The sequence below is a fragment of the Diabrotica virgifera genome, chromosome 6, assembly GCF_917563875.1.
Source record: "Diabrotica virgifera virgifera chromosome 6, PGI_DIABVI_V3a".
In the NCBI taxonomy this organism is placed as follows: Eukaryota; Metazoa; Arthropoda; class Insecta; order Coleoptera; family Chrysomelidae; genus Diabrotica; species Diabrotica virgifera.
This window is the reverse complement of record NC_065448.1, coordinates 174,128,905-174,151,643: the sequence shown is the minus strand read 5'-3', so window position 1 is coordinate 174,151,643 and position 22,739 is coordinate 174,128,905. Positions and strand designations below refer to the sequence as shown.

The 22,739-nt window shown below is 33.7% G+C and overlaps 1 protein-coding gene across 1 annotated transcript; it reads right to left on the bottom strand.

Annotated features, from left to right (window-relative positions):
* Positions 1-1,279: 1,279 nt before the first annotated feature.
* On the bottom strand, positions 1,280-21,530 carry LOC114329916 (SAGA-associated factor 11 homolog). The gene is made up of 4 exons (XM_028279194.2): positions 21,358-21,530; positions 21,003-21,296; positions 11,329-11,587; positions 1,280-1,582 (listed from the first exon to the last, which is right to left on the bottom strand). Exons 2-4 carry the CDS (start codon positions 21,249-21,251, stop codon positions 1,338-1,340), a joined length of 753 nt encoding a protein of 250 aa, XP_028134995.1. The 5' UTR covers positions 21,252-21,296; positions 21,358-21,530; the 3' UTR covers positions 1,280-1,337.
* Positions 21,531-22,739: the final 1,209 nt, after the last annotated feature.

The window sequence follows — 22,739 nt, the reverse complement described above, 5'->3', positions numbered from 1 at the left end:
TTCTGATATAACAAGTAATCATTTACAGTATTCGTTACTTTGTTTACTATGATTACTTTTGTATTTGCCCCCCCCCCCTAAATGCCTTGGTCTAATCCTAATAAAACCAATGCAATCATCATCATCATCATCAGTAGCTCGACAACCCTTTTTGGGTCCTGGCTTGTTCTAGGATTTTCCGCCGTTCTGTTCTGTTCCTTATTGCTTTGTTCTTTCAGTGGGTAATCTCAAGTATTTTCAGATCTTGTTCCATGTATCTAATCATTTGGGTCTTCCCTTTGACCTTCTCCCTACTGGTGTTTGCTTCATTATATGTTTTGGTGTTTCGGTCTCCAACATTCGTTCAACATGGCCCATCCAGCGCAGACGTCCGATCTATGGATGTTATGACGTCGGGTTCGTTGTATGCTGCGTATAGTTCAAAATTATATCTTCTGCGCCATACGTCATTTTCTTTCACCCCCTTATATATGTGTCTAAGGATTTTTCGTTCAAACGTACCTAATAAGTTCTCATCGCTTTTCGACAGTGTCCATGTCTGTGATCCATATATTATAAGGACCGGTTTTATCAGGGTTTTGTATATTTTGCATTTGGTTTTTCTCGTGATGTTGTTAGATCTTAGATGTTTAATGAGTCCATTATATGTTTTATTAGCAATATGTATTCTTCTCTTAACTTCTTCGCTGACATTGTTATCTGCGGTAACTAGTGAACCTAGATATGTAAAATTTTTTACGCTTTCGATGTTATAGTCTCCTATTGTCAGATTCTGTAGGTTTCTTTGGCCTGTCGATTAAACCAATGCAATACATACAAAATTAAAGTTGTTGATCATACTGTAGAAACGTTATCATTTCCACATTTTTCCGGTGAGTCTAGAAAGTAATCAAGTGTACTGGTTGTAGATACAATAGTCGTTACTCGCTCTGATACGACTGATACGAAGTAATCAGAGTAATCAGAGTAGATGCAATAGTCCTTACTCGCTCTGATACGATTTGTACGAAGTAATCAGAGTAATCAAAGTAATCAAAGTAGATACAATAGTCGTTACTCGCTCTGATACGATTGGTACAAAGTAACGAAGTAATCAGAGTAATCAAAGTAACGATTTGCCTCTCTGTATAGTAATCGTTACTTTCGGTATTCGTAAGTAACGAGTACTTTGTAACGAATAGTTACTTTTTCAACATCACTACTCAAAATCCTCAGATATATGTGATGGGGGCATAAGACAATGCACGAGTAAAATGTGACCATAAATAAAACTACGAAGTAATAAAAATGAATTTACATCTAAACAAAATCACAACCAATAATACTATATAGGATATTTAGTCTAAAGTTGAATTAGGGCTAGGGGAACGTCTTTCCCGTTTATTGGACTTTTTGTTTTTCGATTTTTCCTTTTTCTTCGTCGATCCGGAACTAGAAGCTGAGTCAGCCGGAGAGGTACTGTTCGAGTGGTCCTGAAGTCTTAAGATATCTCGAAGATTTGTCAGTTCTTCATCTTCTCCTTCGATATCAACGTTTAATGAGTCGATTGAATCTGATTGGTCGTAGTTCTTCTTAGGTGTACCTAAAAAATAAATTGTAATATTTTTTATATACAAAATTATAATATTTTTTATTTTTTATTTATTAAAATAAATTGTAATGATCCGTAAGCCAGGCAAAGCGCCCAATGAAGTAACATCTTATCGACCCATCAGCCTACTCCCAATCGTTAGCAAAGTTTTTGAAAGATTGCTGCTACAAAGAATATACGTAGATCATGAATTCCTAACATTACTACCAGAACATCAGTTTGATTTTCGGGAAAACCACTCTACTACACAACAAGTCCATCGAATAGTACATGAAATATCAAAAACTCTCGAAGAAAAGAAATACTGCAACGCTGTATTCCTAGATATCTCACAAGCGTTTGGCAAAGTTTGGCACAGAGGTCTGCTTTACAAAGTAAAATTAGCACTATCTAGTAACTATTTCCTCCTAATCAAATCCTACTTATCAAATACATATTTCTCAGTAAAATTTAAAGACCAACAATCCAGCCTCTGTCCTATTAACTCCGGAGTTCCGCAAGGTAGTGTTCTCGGGCCGCTGCTTTTTTCACTCTACACAGCCGATTAGCCTGACGTAGCAATACTCGCTGTAAATGAAGATCACATACAAGCCTCACAAGACCTGCAACACCATCTGGACATACAAACCGTCACAACACATGCCCACCTGTAAGAATGGAAAATGTACGAATACCAACAGTACCAGACGCTAAATACCTTGGCCTCCATCTTGACCAACGTCTTACTTGGAAAAAACATATACAGACCAAAAGAAGACAACTAGACTTGAAATTTCGGCAAATGTATTGGCTCCTTGGACGCAGATCAAAACTCAACATCCAAAACAAAATTCTTCTGTACAAAGCAATACTCAAACCTATTTGGTACTACGGACTACACCTCTGGGGCTGTGCAAAGTCAACATCACTGAATATCATCCAAAGATTTCAGTCTAAGGTTCTAAGATCAATAGTGGATGCACCATGGTATGTAACTAATCAAACACTTCACGAAGACTTAAATATACCTTTCGTCAGAGAAGAAATCCATCGAGCCTCGGAATCACAAAGCGAGCGTACCATTCACCATGACAATGAGTTAGTACGGGAATTATTCCATAATGGCCCTGCCACAAGGAGACTAGATCGAACCTGGCCTCAGGACCTATTTTAAAACTTAAACATAAATAGAATAAGATGAGACATCATTGGAAGTCTCTTTTTCATGCCCAAAAACATGGAACAAATTTACTTAATACTCTTTTAATGATGTAGATTGTAAATAAACATAATTACATAAAAAAAAATATTTTTATACAAAAAAAAATTTTATTATAATTTTATGAAATGTTTTGGTACACAGATGAAAGATGTCAGCTTATAAGTGTTTTATTGATTTTAAGAAAGCCTTTGATCGGGTGGAACATACCTCCAAGACCTATGTATCAAAAATCTTTACTGGCATCAACGTGCAAACATCAGGATTGGCAGGGATAATTCCGAAAACGTGCAAATACGAAGATGAATAAGACAGGGCTGCATTTTGTCCCCACTAACATTATATTCTGAGTTCGTTTTCAATAAAACATTGGAGAATGTTCTATGTTGTATAAAAATGAATGGGACCAATATTGAGAGACGGTGTTAATTGTAAGCAGTTATGAAAAACTTCAACATCTAATTGATAGGAACGCCATAGCCTATGATAAATATGGACTCAACCTAAACACCACAAAGACAACGGTGATGGTTGTTAGTAAAAACAGCTTATGGAGAATAACTTAAAAGAATAAACAGTATCATTTACCTTGGTTTTAATCTAAATGAGAACTGGAAGATGAGCAAATAAATTATAATACGTATAGAGAAGGCCAGAGCTGCATTTTTTTAAGATGAAGAAAATCGTATGTGGAAACAGTCAATTTATGACTGAAAATTAAGGTAGTAAGATGTTTTATGTATTCTCTACTTTTTTATAACTAGACAAGGCGAAAACGGCGGGTTCGTTGGGAAAAATATTCCCATGAGATTTTTTTTCATATTAACATTCGTGAGACACCCCAGAACAAGGTTTAAGAAATCGCTCACGCGAAAAGTGGTCCAAATTTTTTTTTAAACAAATTGCAAAAATTAATATTTTCGGTCCGGACAACTTTTTTTAGGTTATTTGGACCGTTCTGGACAAAAAAGGTCTTTTGTAATTTTTCTCTAAAGTTGATCGTTTTCGAGTTATAAGCAATTTAAAATTTGAAAAACACGAAAATGGCCATTTTTAAGACTTAATAACTCGGTTAAAAATTATTATTATGAAAGTCAGAAAGTAAATAAATCAAAGTTTAAAGTCCCACCTACATGATACTGAAAAAATTTGTGCCATTAATTCATTAATAAGCTGTTATTTTTAATTATTAACAATGAGCTGTGAGATCGTATTGAAGCGGATGTAAATATGAGTGCGAGTAAGATGCAACTGCCGGAATAGCATCTCTCTCGCACTCACCATTGATGACCGCCTAATACGTGCATGGCGCTCATTATTATTACTTAAAATAACAGCTTAGTAATAAAATAATGACAAAAATTTCTCCAGGATCTTGTAGGGGGGCTTTAAACTTTGATTTAGTCACTTTCTGACTTTCATAATAATAACTTTTAACCGAGTTATTAAACCTTGAAAATTGTAATTTTTCGTTTTTTTCAATTTTAAATTGCTTAGAACTCGAAAACGATCAACTTGAGAGAAAAATCATTTTTTGTCCAAAATGTTCCAAAAAATCAAAAAAAAATTGTCCCTGCCGAAAATATTGATTTTTTAAATTTGATTAAAATAAATTGTTAAAAAAATTTAGACCACTTTTGACATGGGCGACTTCTTGAACCTTATTCTGGGATGTCTCGCGAATGTGATTATGCACAAAAATCTCATGGGAATATTTTTTCCAACGAACCCGCCCTTTTCGCCTTCTCTAAACGGTGTTGAAGGTTGAACCTTAACCAATACACTTTTTAGAAAATTTAAAGCCTATGAAATATGGATGTATCGTAGAATCCTACGAATAAGTTCGGTAGATAGAGTTCGTAATGTAGTTAATTTGCAGCGGATGACACAGAAATAATTAAAAACCTCAAATTATGCCATGGTATGCATCACCCAGAGAGCAGAAAGATATAATATATAGGAGCGGTCGAAGAAGAACGTCATGGCTTAGAAACCTGAGGGAATGGTTACACAAACATGAAATATTAAGTCACATACAAAATATGAAATATAACACAACATATGCTGCTTGTTCTGGACATTGAAGTAAAAAGGGAAGCTAAACCAAAATATCGGAGAGAACCACAAAAAATCAAGTGGCGGATGCTAAAAGATGAGAAGGAAGGCCTATTCAGGGAAAGAATAGTAGACAAAATATGTTGGAACATGAAAGGAAGCCCTAATACAATTTGGAGAAAAATGGCCAGTAGTATTAGAGAGACTGCTATTGAAATACTTGGGAAAACGTCAGGAAAAAAGTTTGAGGATAAAGAGAATTGGTGGTGGTCAAACGAAGTACAAGGGAAAATAAAAGAGAAGGGAAAATTATATACAAAGTGGCAAGAAACCAGATCCGACACAGATCTTCAAAACTATATGGTGGCGAAAAAGGAAGCGAAAGTAACAGTAGCAAAAGCCAAAGCAGAAGCGTATTCAAACCTATACGATCAACTTGATACCAGGGAAGGCGAAACGAAGATATATAAAATAGCCAAACAGAGAGCAAAGAAAGCAAAATAATCAGATTAGATGTATCCGAAATGAAAATAATAAAATACTAGTTCACGAAAAGGATGTCAAAAAGAGATGGAGAAAGTACTTTGACAGCTTATTAAATGAAGAATTTGACAGACAGCCTGTAGAGTCAACGGAGACAGTAGCAGCAATGGTCACCAAAATAACAAACGAGGAAGTGGCTCAAGCGCTTCAAAAAATAAAGAAAGGAAAAGCGGTAGGACCAGATGATATTCCTGGGGAAGTATGGAGAGCATTGGGAGAGATAGGAACAAGGTGGCTAGCAGATCTATTTAAGGGGAGGGTATGGTTTGAAACCAACGTATCAAGCACATTTTTGTGAATTTTTTTCGAAGCTATGGTAGAATTATTTTATTTTTAAATTAAATAAACATATTAAGTACAATTCAAAGAATATTTAAGAAAAAATTCAATCCAAAATATTGAAAAATAAGCCATTGGCGACAAATTTTGTCAGGTAGCTAAAAAAAAATGGATTTTGCGGTGGACATCAGAACTCATCACTGGATCATACGAAACAAAAAATTCAAAAAGATTATTTTTAATGATTTTTGAATTTTTGGTATCACTCAGAAATCAAAAATACGAAATTTTTGATAAAAATTTTGTGAAAACCAACAGATTTAATATTGTTGAACAAAAAATAAGCACAAAACGAAAAATATCTCGACGTTGTTACCTCACGAAATGTCTAAAGAAAATCTATGCAAAATTTCAGGTAGATCGGTCAAGTAGTTTTTCAGTTACAATGCCCACCGCATTTGAAAAAGCAGTTTTGAGAAAAATACGTTTAAAGTTTTGACAACTGAATCTTCATCTTCTTATTTGTCTGCCAAATCGTAAAGTGATGAACATTGAAATATGTTTTTTGAATTGCGGAGTAATCTACAAAAGAGAAGGCGAACAGTTGTTTAACGTTTCTCACTACGCTCAAGCGTGCTGGCGCGAAGCCGCGGCAACGCGAGTCGAAGGTAGCGATATTCAACACCCTGTATCTCTGGTAATTTTACTCCGATTATTTTGAAATTTTCAGAGAGTATTCTTGAAAGTATGCACTTTTATTTGAAATAATAAAAAAAATTAAATATTTCAAACCATACCCCCCCCCCCTTAATAGAATTATGGAAGTTGGACAAATGCCAGACGAATGGAGAAGCAGTATAAGGGAGATATACAACACAATGTACAAACTACAGGGCTATAAAACTGCTTAGCCACACCATGAAAATATGGGAAAGAGTAATTGATAGACGAATACGTGAAGAGACCGAAATATCCGAGAATCAATTTGGCTTTATGCAGGAGAGATCAACAACAGATGCAATTTTCATTATAAGGCAGTTGATGGAAAAATATAGGAGTAAAGAAACAAACGCTCATATGGTATTCATTGATCTTGAGAAAGCATATGATAGAGTTCCTCGAGAGACTATATGGTGGGCACTCAATAAGAAAGGAGTCCCTGGTGAATATGTGAAGATTGTGAGGGATATGTATGAGGGAGTAACAACTAGTGTTAGGACAGGTGTGGAAGAGACTGATAAATTTCATGTGAAAGTAGGATTGCACCAAGGCTCGGTGCTTAGTCCGTATTTATTCTCATTAGTTTTGGACCAGATAACAGCGAAACTACAGGGTAACATTCCATGGTGCTTAATGTATGCTGATGATGTCGTGTTAGTAGGAAATAGTGAAAGATACTTAGAACAAAAACTGGAACAGTGGAGACAAGCTCTGGAGGAAAAAGGTTTAAAACTTAGTTTTAGTAAAAGTTGGACAAAGACAGAATATTTGCAATGTTTATTTAAAGATGGAGTCACTTTAAATAAAACGGTATCTTTGGATGGTGAACTGATTGTAAAAAGTAATAGTTTTAAGTACCTGGGATCGGTATTACAGAGTAATGGAGAAATAGATGGAGATGCATGCAGTAGAATTAGGGCTGGATGGATGAAGTGGAAGGAAGCGAGTGGTGTGCTGTGTGACAGGAAAATTCCAATGAAGTTGAAGGGAAAATTCTATAAAACAGCCATAAGATCGGCTATGATGTACGGAACTGAATGTTGGGCAGTGAAAAAGAAAGAGGAATAACGAATGCATGTGGCGGAAATGAGAATGCTTAGATGGATGAGTGGAGTGACAAAAAGGGATAAAATTAAAAATGAGTATATTAGGGGAAGTCTAGGTGTGGCACCAATTGATGCCAAAATGAGAGAGCATAGGTTGAGATGGTTTAGTCATGTTCAGCGTCGATACGCTAATCACCCAATACGAAGAATTGCTGAAGTGCAGATTCCTGGAAGGAGTAGGAGAGGAAGACCAAAGAAGACGTAGGGGGAGACGATTAGGCAGGACATGTTGGTAAAGGGGATTAATATTGATATGACCCAAGATAGAGTTGTGTGGAGAAATGCAATTAGGGAAGCCGACCCCGCATAGGGATAAGGCAAAGAGAATGATGATGATACAAAATATGAAATATAAATTGCGCTATGTCTTCAATATAAATTTCTATATTAATTTTTTATGTGCTGATGATTTAATATTTTAATAATGATACTTGATACAATTAACAACTTGGTTCAGCGTTTCCAAAATATATAAGCTGCAATCGGCCGCAAAAAACACTGCTTCAATTTTTACAGCTGTAGAAAATTATTTTTCTAGCTAGGGTAATAGTCAGACTGTTTTAAATATGTTAACAAAACAGATGTTCCCAAAAAAGAACCGGATATGATCGGTTTACCCGTAAAATAGTAAAGAACCTCAGAATAAAAAATATAGCTATACTTAAAGCTTTAAAGCGCAATACTAAGACTCGGATATCTCTCAATATTGTGATAGGGGAGCCCAAGCGGGGATTTTTGCAGTTACTCGAGCGCGTCAGATTATCGTATGGAGAGAAACCTTGTACCCTGTAAATGTACCACTACCATATATTGGCTCTTAATACAGGGGAGTTCGTTAAGGGGGTCCGAAAAAAGAATATATTTATTAGAAAAACTCGAAATCGTCAGACTAAGATAAGGTAAGTTAAGTACATGCAAAGCAGTGTATATTTAAAAAATCTGACGATTTGAGCGGTGCGTAAAGAAATGGGTGAGTCACAAAGTTTCACAAGAAAAAAGCGAATATTTCAAAAAATAAACGTCAGATCGAAAAACTAAAAAATACGGGCTCAACGTTTTTCAAAAATCTATCGAATAATACCAAACACGACCCTCACGGAGAGGGGTGGGGGTATATTTTAAATTTTAAATACAAACCCTGCGATATTTCGCGAAATGACCATCAGATCGAAAGACTTAAAAATGCATGTATTCAATATTTTTGAAAAATCTATATAATGGTACCAAACACGACCCCCCCACGGAGGTGGGTGGTTTACTTTAAAATCTTAAATAGAAGCCCCCATTTTTTATTGCAGATTTGGATTCCTTACGTAAAAATAAGTAACTTTTATTCGAGACATTTTTTCGAGTTATGGATAGATGGCGCTATAATCGGAAAAAACGATTGTTGGAAATGGAAAATTAAATTAAAAAATGGAAAGTCCCCACTAAAATGGAAAACTTAACTTAACTTTTTTTGGTTTTAGGACCTATTCTTCACAACCCAATAGATCCCCATAACGCTCGAGTGACTGCATATTTAGCATACTTTCCTCCCCTACTATTGTGAAAGATGACTGAATTTAGCTCGTCTTGACTTATCGCACACAGAAAATATAGTTTCGAAGCTATTTTGTTGTGGCATTTTACTATTATTTACTAACTTCTCCCGTTAAGGAATTAATTCAGAATTTCAGTTGAAAATGGAATTAATCACTTTCTTTTCCGAAGTGGGAATCGAAACGTCAAAATAAACGTATTTTCAACTTAAATTGTGGTTAATTGCTAATAAAAATGGTGAATGGACAAAATATAGCAATGAACCCAACTTCTACAGAATAATAAGGCTTTTACAATTGAATTGAGACACATTACCAATGACGAGACACATGGATACTGTTCACTTCAAGAAATTTTCTCCTTGACTATCAATTTGTGTTTCGCTGGAAACATTGTATCATTTAACAAGTAGTGTACCCGATCGTCAACTTTTTTTTTATTTAGCTAATGCCTCGACAACTAATGGCCATTGGCATTGATCGTCAACTTGTCACCTAAATCGTGCTGGAAATGTTGCTGATAGAAAAACAGCCTTCAATCGGATTACTAATTAAGGACTATTACCATAGTTATATACCATATCTACCATAGTTATATATTACCAATTACAGGTTAGAAGAATCAGTGTAGGGTCTTGGAATATTGGAAGTCTTATAGGCAATAGTATGGGGTTGGATCAGATCAGCTGATATGTATTCTTTTAGTTACTTTAACTTCTCCACAACTCCTCTCCAATTTTTACAGACAGAATTAATCAATACAACAGTGTGCAGCTAAATCTAAACACTTCCCATCTTGTTAGGCAACCAATAGTACATATCTTTAATACATATAAAATTAGAATTTTGCTTTATTTACCATCCAATCCTTCCACGTCAGGTCATTAATTGTTTACTATGTAGTATATATCTCATTTTATTATACTAAATTAAACTTTCACTTTATCATTTTACAACCGATGACGTCACACTTTTAAACCAACGCTTTTATACCAACCTTAAATCCTACAATCCAAAATTTTTTCTGGAATAGAGAGTTGCTAATTTAGACTTTACAATAGATTCTAATTTTTAAACAATTAATTAAATTTTCAACCAGTTATTAACAACCATTACATTTTAATTAAAATCCGAACTAAAAACTACACTTTTTGAAGTTCTTAACCAAAAATTGACTTTAGCTTATCTTGTCATGTCACTCTCTGTCATGTCATATTGAAAGTACATTTCCTATTTTATCAGTTGGTCTGTGCCCATTGAACTGGCAAGTACCTAGTTTTTCGAGCAGGGAAGCATGTTGCCCTTTAAGCATATACTGATTTTAATCTTTTACCATCGACTGGTACCTATTCACCATATTTTTATTATATCTAACATGTAAACCATATATTACGATGTTACCACTTTAATTAGTGTGCTAGTTTCAACTACTTAGCAGAATGTAAGTATTCTCCACATGTTTTTCTCATTAACAGTCACAATTTTAACCTTTTTTGCCTTAACCTAACGTGGAGATACTTCATTCTATGCACTGAAGATGTTCTGAATTAGAACGAAAACGTTTTGCACGACATTTTATGAAGTTTTTTAATAAATGATTTTATACCAGTATATACAACTTTAAGTTTTAACTTCTGTATGAGTTTTTTAAACTATGGTATACAGCCAACTATTGGAATTTTTCCATTGATTTTATATTATTTATGATTTTGTCAGTTATGCAAATAAATTATTATTACAGTAAAACTTCGATATAACGGATCTCTATTTAACGGACTTCGGATATAACGGACAAATCCGGTCAAATATGAAAACATTAAAAACGTCTCTGTATTTTACAAAGAATTTTAAAAAAAATGTTTATTATAACATAATACGGGCACATTTCTAAGTATAAAAAAACAGCAAGCCTCAAAAGTACATACAAAACTTTAAAAAAAATTGTTTTTTGATTTATTTTAAACCTATCTTTATACTTTTTTAACTATTTAGAATGGGAAATAAGCCACAATATTATTAAAAAATGATTTTTATTAATTTATAATCAGTATTTTGTATTTTGACAACGGCACCCGATTTGGGCGTCGAAACGTTAATAAAAATCATTTTTTAATAATATTGTGGCTTATTTCCCATTCTAAATAGTTAAAATTGTAAAAATGCCACAAGAAAATAGCTTCAGAACAACACTATCTTTATACAACGGACTTTTGGCTTTAACGGACACCCCGTCCCCCCAATTAGTCCGTTATATCGAGGTTTTACTGTATTAATATTAAGTAAAATAATACCGACCTCTACCCTTTTTAGTTCCATTTTTGTCCTTTTTCTTTTTCCGTTGTTTAACCGAACCCCAATTGACATCGTCATCATCATCACTTGGTAAACCGCTATATGTTGTATTATCCTTACTGCTACAAACAGCTCGTCGCGAAGCATTTCTCGATGTCCGGCCCAGACCCATGCAGGTTTCTAGATGTGAGGCGAATCTCGTGGCAGCTACAGCTCGATCACAATTGGGACAAACGCAGTCTTGGTTCTTTTTTGTGTTATGCTGAGAAAATACCTCTATTAAAAACTGTTTATGAACTCAACGAATTTATATTATTAATAACAATTCAGTATATTATTTATGCTTCATGGACATTAAGAAGGCATTTGACAAGGTTAAAATTAAAGGACGTTATCCATTTATTGTACGCAAGAGAGGTACCTCTAGGAACACTTAAAACGATCTAAAATATCTACCAGAACAACACAATAAAAGTAAAAGTAGACTAAGGGCCGGTTGTTCGAACGCTAATCAACAATGATCACTATCAAATATTTAATTACTGTCACCAAAACTGTCAATGTCAACTTTTATTGGGTTGCTGAAAACATAATTGATTATACATAATTATGAAATTAGTTAATCAATTAACATAACAATTATTAACATAATTGATTAAGTAATTTCATAATTGTAATCAATTATGTTTTCAGCAACCCAAACAAAGTTGACATTGACGGTTGGTGACAGTAATTAAATATTTGATAATGATCATTGTTGATTAGCGTTCGAACAACCGGCCCTAAGCATCAAAATTAACACACCACCTTAAAAATGAGACATTTTGATGACTCATATTTCCTAAACCTGTTCTTCCATTTGACTGATTTTTTTAGTATAATATAGCTTTGTTCTTCGAGAATATCGATGTAATAATATTATTGCTAAAGAGGTAAGTGTCATTGTATACCGGGTGTAACAATGATAGTGTGTTTTTTTCCTCAAAGTTTGGAACACCCTGTGGAATATTCTAGCGTATATAAAATATTGAAATTAAAACTTAACTATAGCCTTAGGCTTTCTTAACATTTTGCTTTTTGATTCATTCGCTTACGTGGGATAATAAAACAGTTAGGTACTTTAACAACAAGCAATGTTATTTGTCAATACAGGGTGTTTCTAAATAAGTGCGACAAACTTAAGGGCCAATTCTGCATGAAAAAATAATGACCGTTTGCTTTATAAACATATGTCCGCAAGTGCTTTGTTTCCGAGATACAGGATGTTGAATTTTTTCTTACAAACTGACGATTTATTTATTGCTCTAAAACCGGTTGAGATATGCAAATGAAATTTGGTAGTTTTTAAGAGGCAGTTATAACTAGGGGAAAATTTCCCAGCACTGTTGCGTATCGGATGCGATATGCCCTTCACTACATAGAGAACTGGTGTCTGAAAGAGAACCTCTCCGTGAACTCTTCTAAAACTAAACTGGTAGCCTTTACAAATAAGAGGAAGCTTACTGGACTGAGTGAGCTGAAATTATTTGGAGAGGTACTGGAAAGAACCAATGAGGTTAAGTATCTAGAGGTAACCCTGGATTCGAAACTCAATTGGAATTGGAATACTCATATTACCAATATAACCAATAGGGCTAAGCGACTCTTCTGGAACTACAGACGAGTTGTAGGTAAAACCTGGGGATTGAAACCAAAGGTGATATGTTGGTTGTACACATCAGTGATACGACCGACAGTTACTTATGGGTCAGTACTCTGGTGGAGAAAGACGGCTTTGCAATCTTGTGTGACCACTCTCACCACCCTACAAAGACAAGCGCTTCTAAATATAACAGGAGCCTTGAATAGTACAGGAACGGCTTCATTAGAGGCTATCACAGGTCTTCCTCCGCTGGAATTGTATATTTCGGCGGTAGCCTTTATGACCATCCTGAGGCTCAAAGCAAACAATACTTGGAGGCCAAATTATGTATTGAATAGCCACACAAACATTACTGGGACTATACTTGAGGAATCCATCTTTACGATGAACTTAGATATGATGACACCAGAACTAATCTTCACGGAGAAGATTAACACAATTATACCATCTAGAGAACAAAAAGTCCCAAACATTAATGGAGACTTAAAATGGTTCACTGATGGATCAAAAACTGCCTATGGTAGTGGATCAGGAGTCTTTGGGCAAACATGCAACTATATTAAATCTTACAGCCTAGGTCAACATACAACGGTGTTCCAGGCTGAAGTTTTTGCTTTGGTGGCCTGCATTGATGAAATCATTGATGAGGACCCTAAAGCTAAGAGAATCAACATTTACACAGATAGCCAATCGGCTATTCTGGCTGTAAAGAACCCTCTCACCAAATCAAAACTGGTGAGAAACTGCAAAGATCTCCTCAATAACCTGGCAAAAGACAATAAAGTGTCTTTAATATGGGTGCCGGGTCATGAAGGTGTGCATGGGAACGAACGAGCATATATGTTAGCGAAACTTTTAGGCTCGAGAGAAACTTTTGAAGGCCCAGAACCTTTCTGTGGCATCACTAAAGATGCCACGAAAAACGAGGTTCAGAAATGGCTGATAAAGGATCATCAAAATAAATGGAGAACCACTCAAGGGCAAATCCAGACTAAAAAAATAATCAAGAATATTGGTAAAAAACTCTCGAACAATTTGATGAACCTCAAGAAACGAGAGATCAAAACGGTCACTGAAATGGTGACTGGACATTGCCGTTTAAGAAATCACCTATACAAACTAGGTAAGGTGAATGAACCATGGTGCAGAAAGTGCGAAATGGAAGAAGAAACTGCCATACACATACTATGCCATTGCAGTGTGCTAGGTGATGTAAGGCAGAACTTCACTGGTCAAATGAGGTTTGAACCAGAAGAGATCCTAAAACTACCAATAAGAAAACTGTTGGCCTTCGTTGAGGCCACAGGACTTATTAAAGTTTAAGGAGAAGAACAGGGTTTGGTACAAAGGTCTTATGACCAAGTGCCAGAGACTAACGAGTCTCGCCTGAGTTAAGAAGAAGAAGAAGAGAAGAGGCAGTTATTGCGCATTTTTACATACAATTAAGAATTTTATGGTCACCATTGGCGTGCATACGGGATGTATCTAAAATGTTTATACCCGTATACACGCCAATGGTGAATATCAAATTCTTAATTGTATGTCAAAAATGCGCAATAACTACCTCTTAAAACCTACCAAATTTCATATGCATATCTCAACCAGTTTTAGAGCAACAAATAAATCGTCAGTTTGTAAGAAAAAATTCAACATCCCGTATCTCGGAAACAAAGCATTTGCGGACATATGTTTATAAAGCAAATGGTCATTATTTTTTCATGCAGAATTGCCCCTTAAAGTTTGTCGCACTTATTTAGAAACACCCTGTATTGATGAATAGCATTGCTAGTTGTTAAAGTACCAAATTTTTTAAATGTTAGGCAAAATGCAAAAAGCAAAATGTTAAGAAAGCCTAAGGTTACAGTTGAGATTTAATTTCAATATTTTATATACGCTAGAATATTTCACAGGGTGTTCCAAACTTTGAGGAAAAAACACACTATCATTGTTACACCCGGTATACAATGACACTTACCTCTTTAGCAATAATATTATTACAAAGATATTCTTGAACAACAAAGCTATAATATACTAAAAAAATCACTCAAATCGGACAACAGGTTTAGGAAATACGAGACATCAAAAATGGAAATACCATTTTAAAGTGGTGCGTTAATTTTAGTGCTTAGTGCTAAGCACTGTTTTGCACTAGATTTGTTACTGTTTTTTGTTTCACTTCATTATATTTTATTTATATTGATGATTTATATAATTTTAGTAAATTGTATTTGTTATTGTTTTTATTTATGATTCTTGTAAGCTTTGTCTGTAAAATTGTTAAATTTTTCATGACAATAAAGCATATTTCTATTCTATTCTATAAAGCTGTGGCAGTCTCTTGAACGATCTTCCTTAAATAACACGATCATCGCCGCAGTCAAACAATTTATAGGGTGTCCCAAAAGTAGCAGAACGGTCGAATATTTCGCGAAATAAACATCGGATAGAAAACCTGAAAAATACGTACTCAATATTTTTCAAAAATCTATCGAATGACACTAAACACGACTCCCCACTCCACCCACTGGAGGAGGGGTGGGGGTCAACTTTAAAATCTTAAACGGAAACCCCCATTTTTTTATTGCAGATTTGGATTCCTTATGTAAAAGTAAGCAACTTTTATCGTGATACCATAGGTAAATTTTAAAAACGTTCTAATATCTCGAGAAATACACTTTCAAATGAAAAACCAAAGAACACGTGTATAATATTTTTCAAAAACCTATCGAAAGACACCAAACACGACCCCCCACTCCACACCCTGGAGGTGGGGGTGGGGGTAACTTTATAATATTAAATAGGAACTCCCATTTTTATTGCAATTTTGGATTCCTCATGAAAGAATAAGTAACATTTATTCAAAACATTTTTTAGAATTGTTGATAGATGGAGCTAATAAATTGCATTTTTCCGATTATAGCGCCATCTATCAACAATTATAAAAAATGTTTGGAATAAATGTTATTTATTTTTTTATGAGAAATCCAAATCTGCAATACAAAATGGAGGTTCCTCTTTGTTACCCCCAGTCCCATCTTCAGGGTGTGGAGTGGGGGGTCGTGTTTGAGGTCGTTTGAGGTTTTTGAAAAATATTAAAAACATGTTTTTTTGGTTTTTCGTTTGGAAATGTATTTCTCGAGATATTAGATCGTCTCTGTAATTTATCTATGATATGAGGATAAATCGTTTTTACCGATTATAGCGCCATCTATCTACAATTCGAAAAAATGTCTCCAATAAAAGTTGCTTACTTTTACGTAAGGTATCTAAATCTGCAATGAAAAATGAAGGTTTCTATTTAAGATTTTAAAGTTACCCCCACCCTACCTCCAGGGGGTAGAGTGGGGGGTCGTGTTTAGTGTCATTCGATAGATTTTTGAAAAATATTAAATACGTATTTTACACTTTTTCGATCCGATGTTTATTTCGCGAAATACTCGACCGTTCCGCTACTTTTGGGACACCTTGCATAATAAAGCAACATCAAAAATCAAACTAAACAACACCTTGCCAGAAGAATTTCCAGTAACAAAAGGATTACGACAAGGATGCCGCCTCTCTCCAATACTATTTAAGATCTATTTAAATGAAGCACTAAAACACTGGAGACGCTCTTGTTCAGTTATATACTCTACATTCAGGACCCCGTAACCGGGCGTGCAACGCGTGCGGCGCACGCGGGCGTAGTCCCAAAGGGGCGCCAAACCGAAGGTTTGGTAAATAAGAAATATTTATTTTAAATGAGATAATCATTTTTATATGAAATAATTTTAATTATTTCATGAACAGCTAGAGAAATCTCAAAAATCAAATATTGTGTTATTACTGAAAAAATAATTATTCCCGTCCTGAAATGTTGAACTTACTCCATCAAAAAATATTACATTTTGTTGTTCCTTCCTAATTTTTTCTTTGAAGTAGATTGAATTGCGCTTGGCATACAATCCAATCGATTTTATATTGTAATCTAAAGCGACACTCAAAATAGTCAAATTAACATCAAATCACACTCCATGACGAGTAGAAACATAAATTAACACCCATAAAACGCAACTTAGCAGTTTTACTCCAACAAAAACACAACTTGCTGGATCAAGCAGTTTTACTCGTATAAAGTGAATCTTTTACTCAAATTTATGACAATTACCCTTAAGTAAACAAATACTCTATGAATTATGATTATGTATTTGACTTGAGTATCTTTTCCCTTCTCGTCTATGCGTTTATTAGGCACAAACATTATTTACTGTTACTGGTGAACGGGTGGTTTCCTGCAGTGAAAGGTTTAAAATTTTCTTTTATATTGGTGTTAATAATTACCTAAGACTATTATTGCAATATCCGTTGGATTTGTTCTGCCCTGATTTTAAACTTTTGTTTTCGTGTAAAAAATATTGGACAATCTTTTTATTTGTTGTTATTTTAAGTGGTGTGGAAATTAAATTAATGGTAAGTATCATAATCATTGCATAGAATAATAATGAATAATAGAATTTTAAGTGGTGTGAAAATGGTAAGTATCATAATCATTGCATAGAATAATAATACTTAATTTTAAATAGTTATAATCGGGTTTCCTCTAATAAAATCCACAATTTACAATATATATTTTGAAAAAAAAAAAAGAAAATAATAAAGACATTGTGCCTGCGTAACTTTTTAAATTATGAATAATTAAAGAGATATTACATTATTTGTAATAACTGAAGGCTAATTATTAATAATAAAAGACATCACATTATTTCTAATAAATTTAAAGGGCGTTGTTGAAAAGAACAATTAATGTACGATAAAAAGTTTTTTCTAAAAAGCTTTGCATGGTCTAAAATCTAAGATGCAACCAGCAAATCCTATCAATTTTTTTCAATTTTATATGAGATATACCTATGTAGAAAAATATGAGTTTCGATCAAAAGTAACGTGTCTTTCTAGATCATAATATATTTCAATTAGAAGGATGTAATTGCATATAGAAACATAGTTTTTAATGCTGAACAACTTTTCCATATTGTGAACATTAATCGTACTTTGCTCTTGACCGAAATTCATATTTTTTGACATACCTCGTATAAGATTCATAAAATTTGATATGTGGTTGCATTCTGAGTTCTAGACAATGCAGAACTTTTTATGAAGAATAACTTTTTCTCGAAAAATTAATAATAAAACAGATTCCCATATGATTCCTAGTTATGTAGACACCCTGTATAAAATTTGTTTGAAAATTTTAAATGACAAAATATTATTGTTTGTTTACCTAAATGTATATTTCTAATTTAATATGCAGGGTGCTTCATTAAAATTGCAAAAAATTTAAGGAGAAAGGCGGAAAATGTCGCGTATCAAAATTTTCAATGTGTTTTAAATGTATTTATTTTTTTCGAATCCTCAGAAAACTAATAAGTATTTTTAAAAAATTTAAACGCAGAATGAAAGATAACGTTATTGCTGAAGTCCCACAGTCCCTTAAAATAAATAAAAAGTTTCTTTTGAATGAAATATTTGCAATTATGTATTAAAGATCACACTAAATTTTCTTAGAAAATGATGGAGTTAGTTGATTTTCTTTGTCATTGAATATACCGATTTAAGCAAGCTGGATGACAAATTTGAAGATATACGGTTTTTCCTATTAACATATTGATGTTTGTGAATTTAATGGTAATAAAATGTCAAAATTGAAAAAAATGGAGTTGTGGATTTTCCCAGTACGCCCACGATATGTCCCACATAATCAAGAAATTTTCAATTAAAATATCTCGAAAACCAAAAATCTATTAACCATACATCTTACTATTATTTTTAACATTTTACTGTAACAAGTTACAGCTCTTGTACTTTTTATTGTTTAAAAATATATTTATAAAGTAAATCAACATTTTTTTAATGGTAGGAGGTAGGGCCCCCACACCAATTCTGCCCAGGGGCCCCTACTGCCTTAAATCTGGCTCTGCCTAAGGAGAGGTATAAAACAAGGGGACAGTCTCAGCCCAGTTTTGTTTATGTTAGTAATGGATAGGGTAATGAAGAGCGCTAAAAGAAAGTCAAGGCAATTACAGTTAACAATAGGGTACAGGAATTTAGTACCAGTGAGAATGGAGGGATTACTATATGCAGACAACCTAGTAATAATAGCAGACAATAAAGAGAAAATGCAAAAATTAATCGATATCTGGGTGGAAGAAATAGAAAATTTGAAAATGGAGGTAAATGTAAAGAAAACGAAGACCATGATAGTAGCCCAAAAGAAAAGGGAAGAAATAAACCAAACGATATTTAGGTGCAAAAACGAAATAATAGAAACAGTCTCGACCTTTGAATACCTGGGAGTAATAATATTAGAGGATGGAAAGCTAGATCAAGAAATCTCATACAGAGCGAAAAAAGCAAATAAGATTTACTATGTACTAAATAAAACAATATTTGGAAAGGAAGAAGTAGATAAAGAAATAAAACTGAAGGTATACAATGCAATATCTGTACCAACTTTAATATATGCAAGTGAGACATGGGTAAGCAATGCAAAAATAGACAGTACAATAAACACAGCGGAGATGAAGCAGCTGAGAAAAATAGCAGGAAAAACGAAATTGGACAGAATAAGAAATGAAGATATTAGACAAAGACTGAAATAGGAATCGATAATAACCAAGATCCAAAAAAGAAAATTAAAATGGTATGGACACATTAACAGAATGGACCAAGGAAGACTACCAAAGCAGGTGATGGAATCAAAAAGATATGGTAAAAGAAGGAAAGGAAGGCCAAGGAAGAGATGGATTGATCAGATTATAGAAATTGGACAGGAAAAAGGAAAAACACTTCAACAAATGAAAGAGTTAACAAAGGACCGCAAGAAATGGAAGATATGGATAGAGGATGAATAAAACCTCCGACGCCCCTGAGGGGCATAAGGAGTTTCGAGAAAGAAGAAGAAGAAGAATGTAAAGTCCTCAGACATATTTGTAAAGGTGTGCAGGAAAACGGATTATGGAGTAGATGCTATAATTTTGAGCTTTACCACCTTTATAGTGAGCCTAGTGTTGGTAGGTCTATCAAAATAAACAGGCTGCAGTGGCTGGGCCATTTAGAGAGAATGAAAGAGGTGGAGCCATCTAAACACATTTATAGCCAGAGACCAGATGGAGTGAGGAGAAGAGGAGGCACAGAGCATGATTTAAGGATTAGGTGGACGATGACTTGCGAGTGTTAGGAGTGCAAAATTGGAAAACCAAGGAGAAGGATAGGAAGGAATGGAAGCTGAGTCTGGAACAGGTCAAGACCCACCATGGGTTGAAGAGCCAATGATGATGATAAGGTAAAAACTCTACTCTCTTCATAGAAAACAAGTTAATAGGTTATGATATGAAGCATTGGCACTTATTTACATATGATCTTAATTTATTGGGATGATTTAGCAAAGTAAAGTTTGAAAATTACATCCTAAATTCAGTATATCGTGAAAAAACCACAGTTGGACGGCTTTTTGCAGAAACAAACCAACTCCAAAATTGTATTCTTGAGTAAATTGATGTTAAATTTCTGACGGTAATAGAAAATTCAGTTCATCTCGAAAAGCTCGCTCATTAAGAGATGGCGCTAGGAATGACCTGGTGGGTTGGATCTTTTATGGAGTAAAGTATATGACCTGTACTACAATAAGAATGGTATAATAAAAAAACTCAATTTTGTGAATTGGTTCCTTTCTGCAAAAAGCCGTCCAGTTAATGGTTGAAAAAATAGTTTCTGCAACCAAAGATGCCTCATTAAATAACAAACAGCTTGTTACAAAGCAAAATAATAGGAAGGGATTAAAAACAACATTAAAATATGATCTAAGAGAAAAATAAAGTTTATAAATTTCACTGTAGGGAAACACCACTGAGTACTAATTCAATTTAATTCAAAACTGGCATAGACTTGAATTTAATCCATCTGGCACGACATTAAGCATAGACTTGTGGATCTAGGTAGTTTTTTTATAATTAATTCTTATTAATGAATAGAGGCGTTTAAATATTATATATATAATTACCGACAAATATTCAAAGTCCACTGCATCAACATCTTCACTATTTTCATCTACATCTAAATCAAAAGCATTTATTTTGTGTTTCCTATGTACATCAAATATTATTCCTAAAGTTAATTCGTCTATTAAATTGTTCAAGAACGTATCCATTGCAGCTCTCATGGCTTGTTTATTATTGACTAACTCATGAAAATCTTTAGACAAATAATTAAAGAGCTGTTTCTGGCCAAATTTACTTTTCCTTTCTGACATTTCAAATTTACCGCCGAATACCTTTCAAGGTAAGTGAAAGTTAACCTAAAAATGTAAAAGATTGATATATAAAAATTGTTTGTTCTTATTTTACTTTCTACTTTACCAATTGTATAGTTGTAGTCGTATTCATATCATTTTTTCGTATTTCGTGAAAGGATTTCCTCAAAAAGATATTATTCTATTCTGACCTTGATTAAATATTATTGACATGTTAAGTTGACAGACAGACGGAATTTTTTGTTGACATTTCGGTTCTTGAGAATTGAGAGTGATTCCTTTTTGTAAAAATAGATGTCGCAACTTGTAAAATCGATTGAGGTTTATATTAAGCATGGGTTAAGTCACAGGAGCGCTGGTTTCCCAATGCACTATTTTTGTAATTTTGCAATAATTTATTTTTGGACAATTATTATTTGTAAGAAACATACAAATAATATTGATTGAAATATCACGTATTTTTAAACGCTTTTATTTAGTTCAATAGATTGAGTCAAATCTTTGGATGTTAATTTGACTACCTTTTCTTCCATGCAAATGAATGAAAATTTGCAGACATATGCATTCGCGGTGACAATACACGAATAGACAACAAAACATTTTTGTTTATGTTTATTAATTGTTTAAATAAAAAAAACGATTTTAATGGAAAAAGGCCTAAATTCTCTTGTTTTTTACAATGTAGAAACTTGAAACTTTTACGGATGGTAGCTAATGATATAACCTATACATAATTTCACTTTTTACGTTAATTGTTTACGTTATGCGTCATAAATAAACAATAAAGTTTTAAATTTTGAACACTCATATATTTGTTTATACAGTACGATGCAAGTGAAAGGAATAAACTCGTTATTTCGTAAAAAGGCGACTTGAACCCTGGAATGCTACCTGGGGTACACTTGTACCCCAACCTTGTTTGTAAGTTACACCAATTTGCAGTAGTGGGTGTAGAAAATATGAAAATAAACTTGTGAATAATAATATAATAAAATATTTTTGTATACAAAATAAATTCTTAGCATGTTATCTTAAGATTGTTTTTGTCATAAGTTCTTAAAACATACATATATAAATATTTTAGGTCGATTTTATTTGGGGTACCACTGTACCTCGATGTAGCAGATTCAGTTTAGAAAATAAGTGTAGCAATCCAGGGTTAAGGAAAAATCCCGAAAGAGGTCGATTTTATTTTTAAATTACGATATTTTGGCATATATGTCATACTAGTGACGTCATCCTTCTGGGCGTGATGACGTAATCGATCATTTTGAAACGCTTTTATTTAGTTCAATAGATTGCGTCAAATCTTTGGATGTTAATTTGACTACCTTTTCTTCCATTCAAATGAATGAAAATTTGCAGACATATGCATTCGCGGGAACAATACACGAATAGACAACAAAAAATTTTTGTTTATGTTTATTAATTGTTTAAATAAAAAAACGATTTTAATGGAAAAATGCCTAAATTCTCTTGTTTTTTACA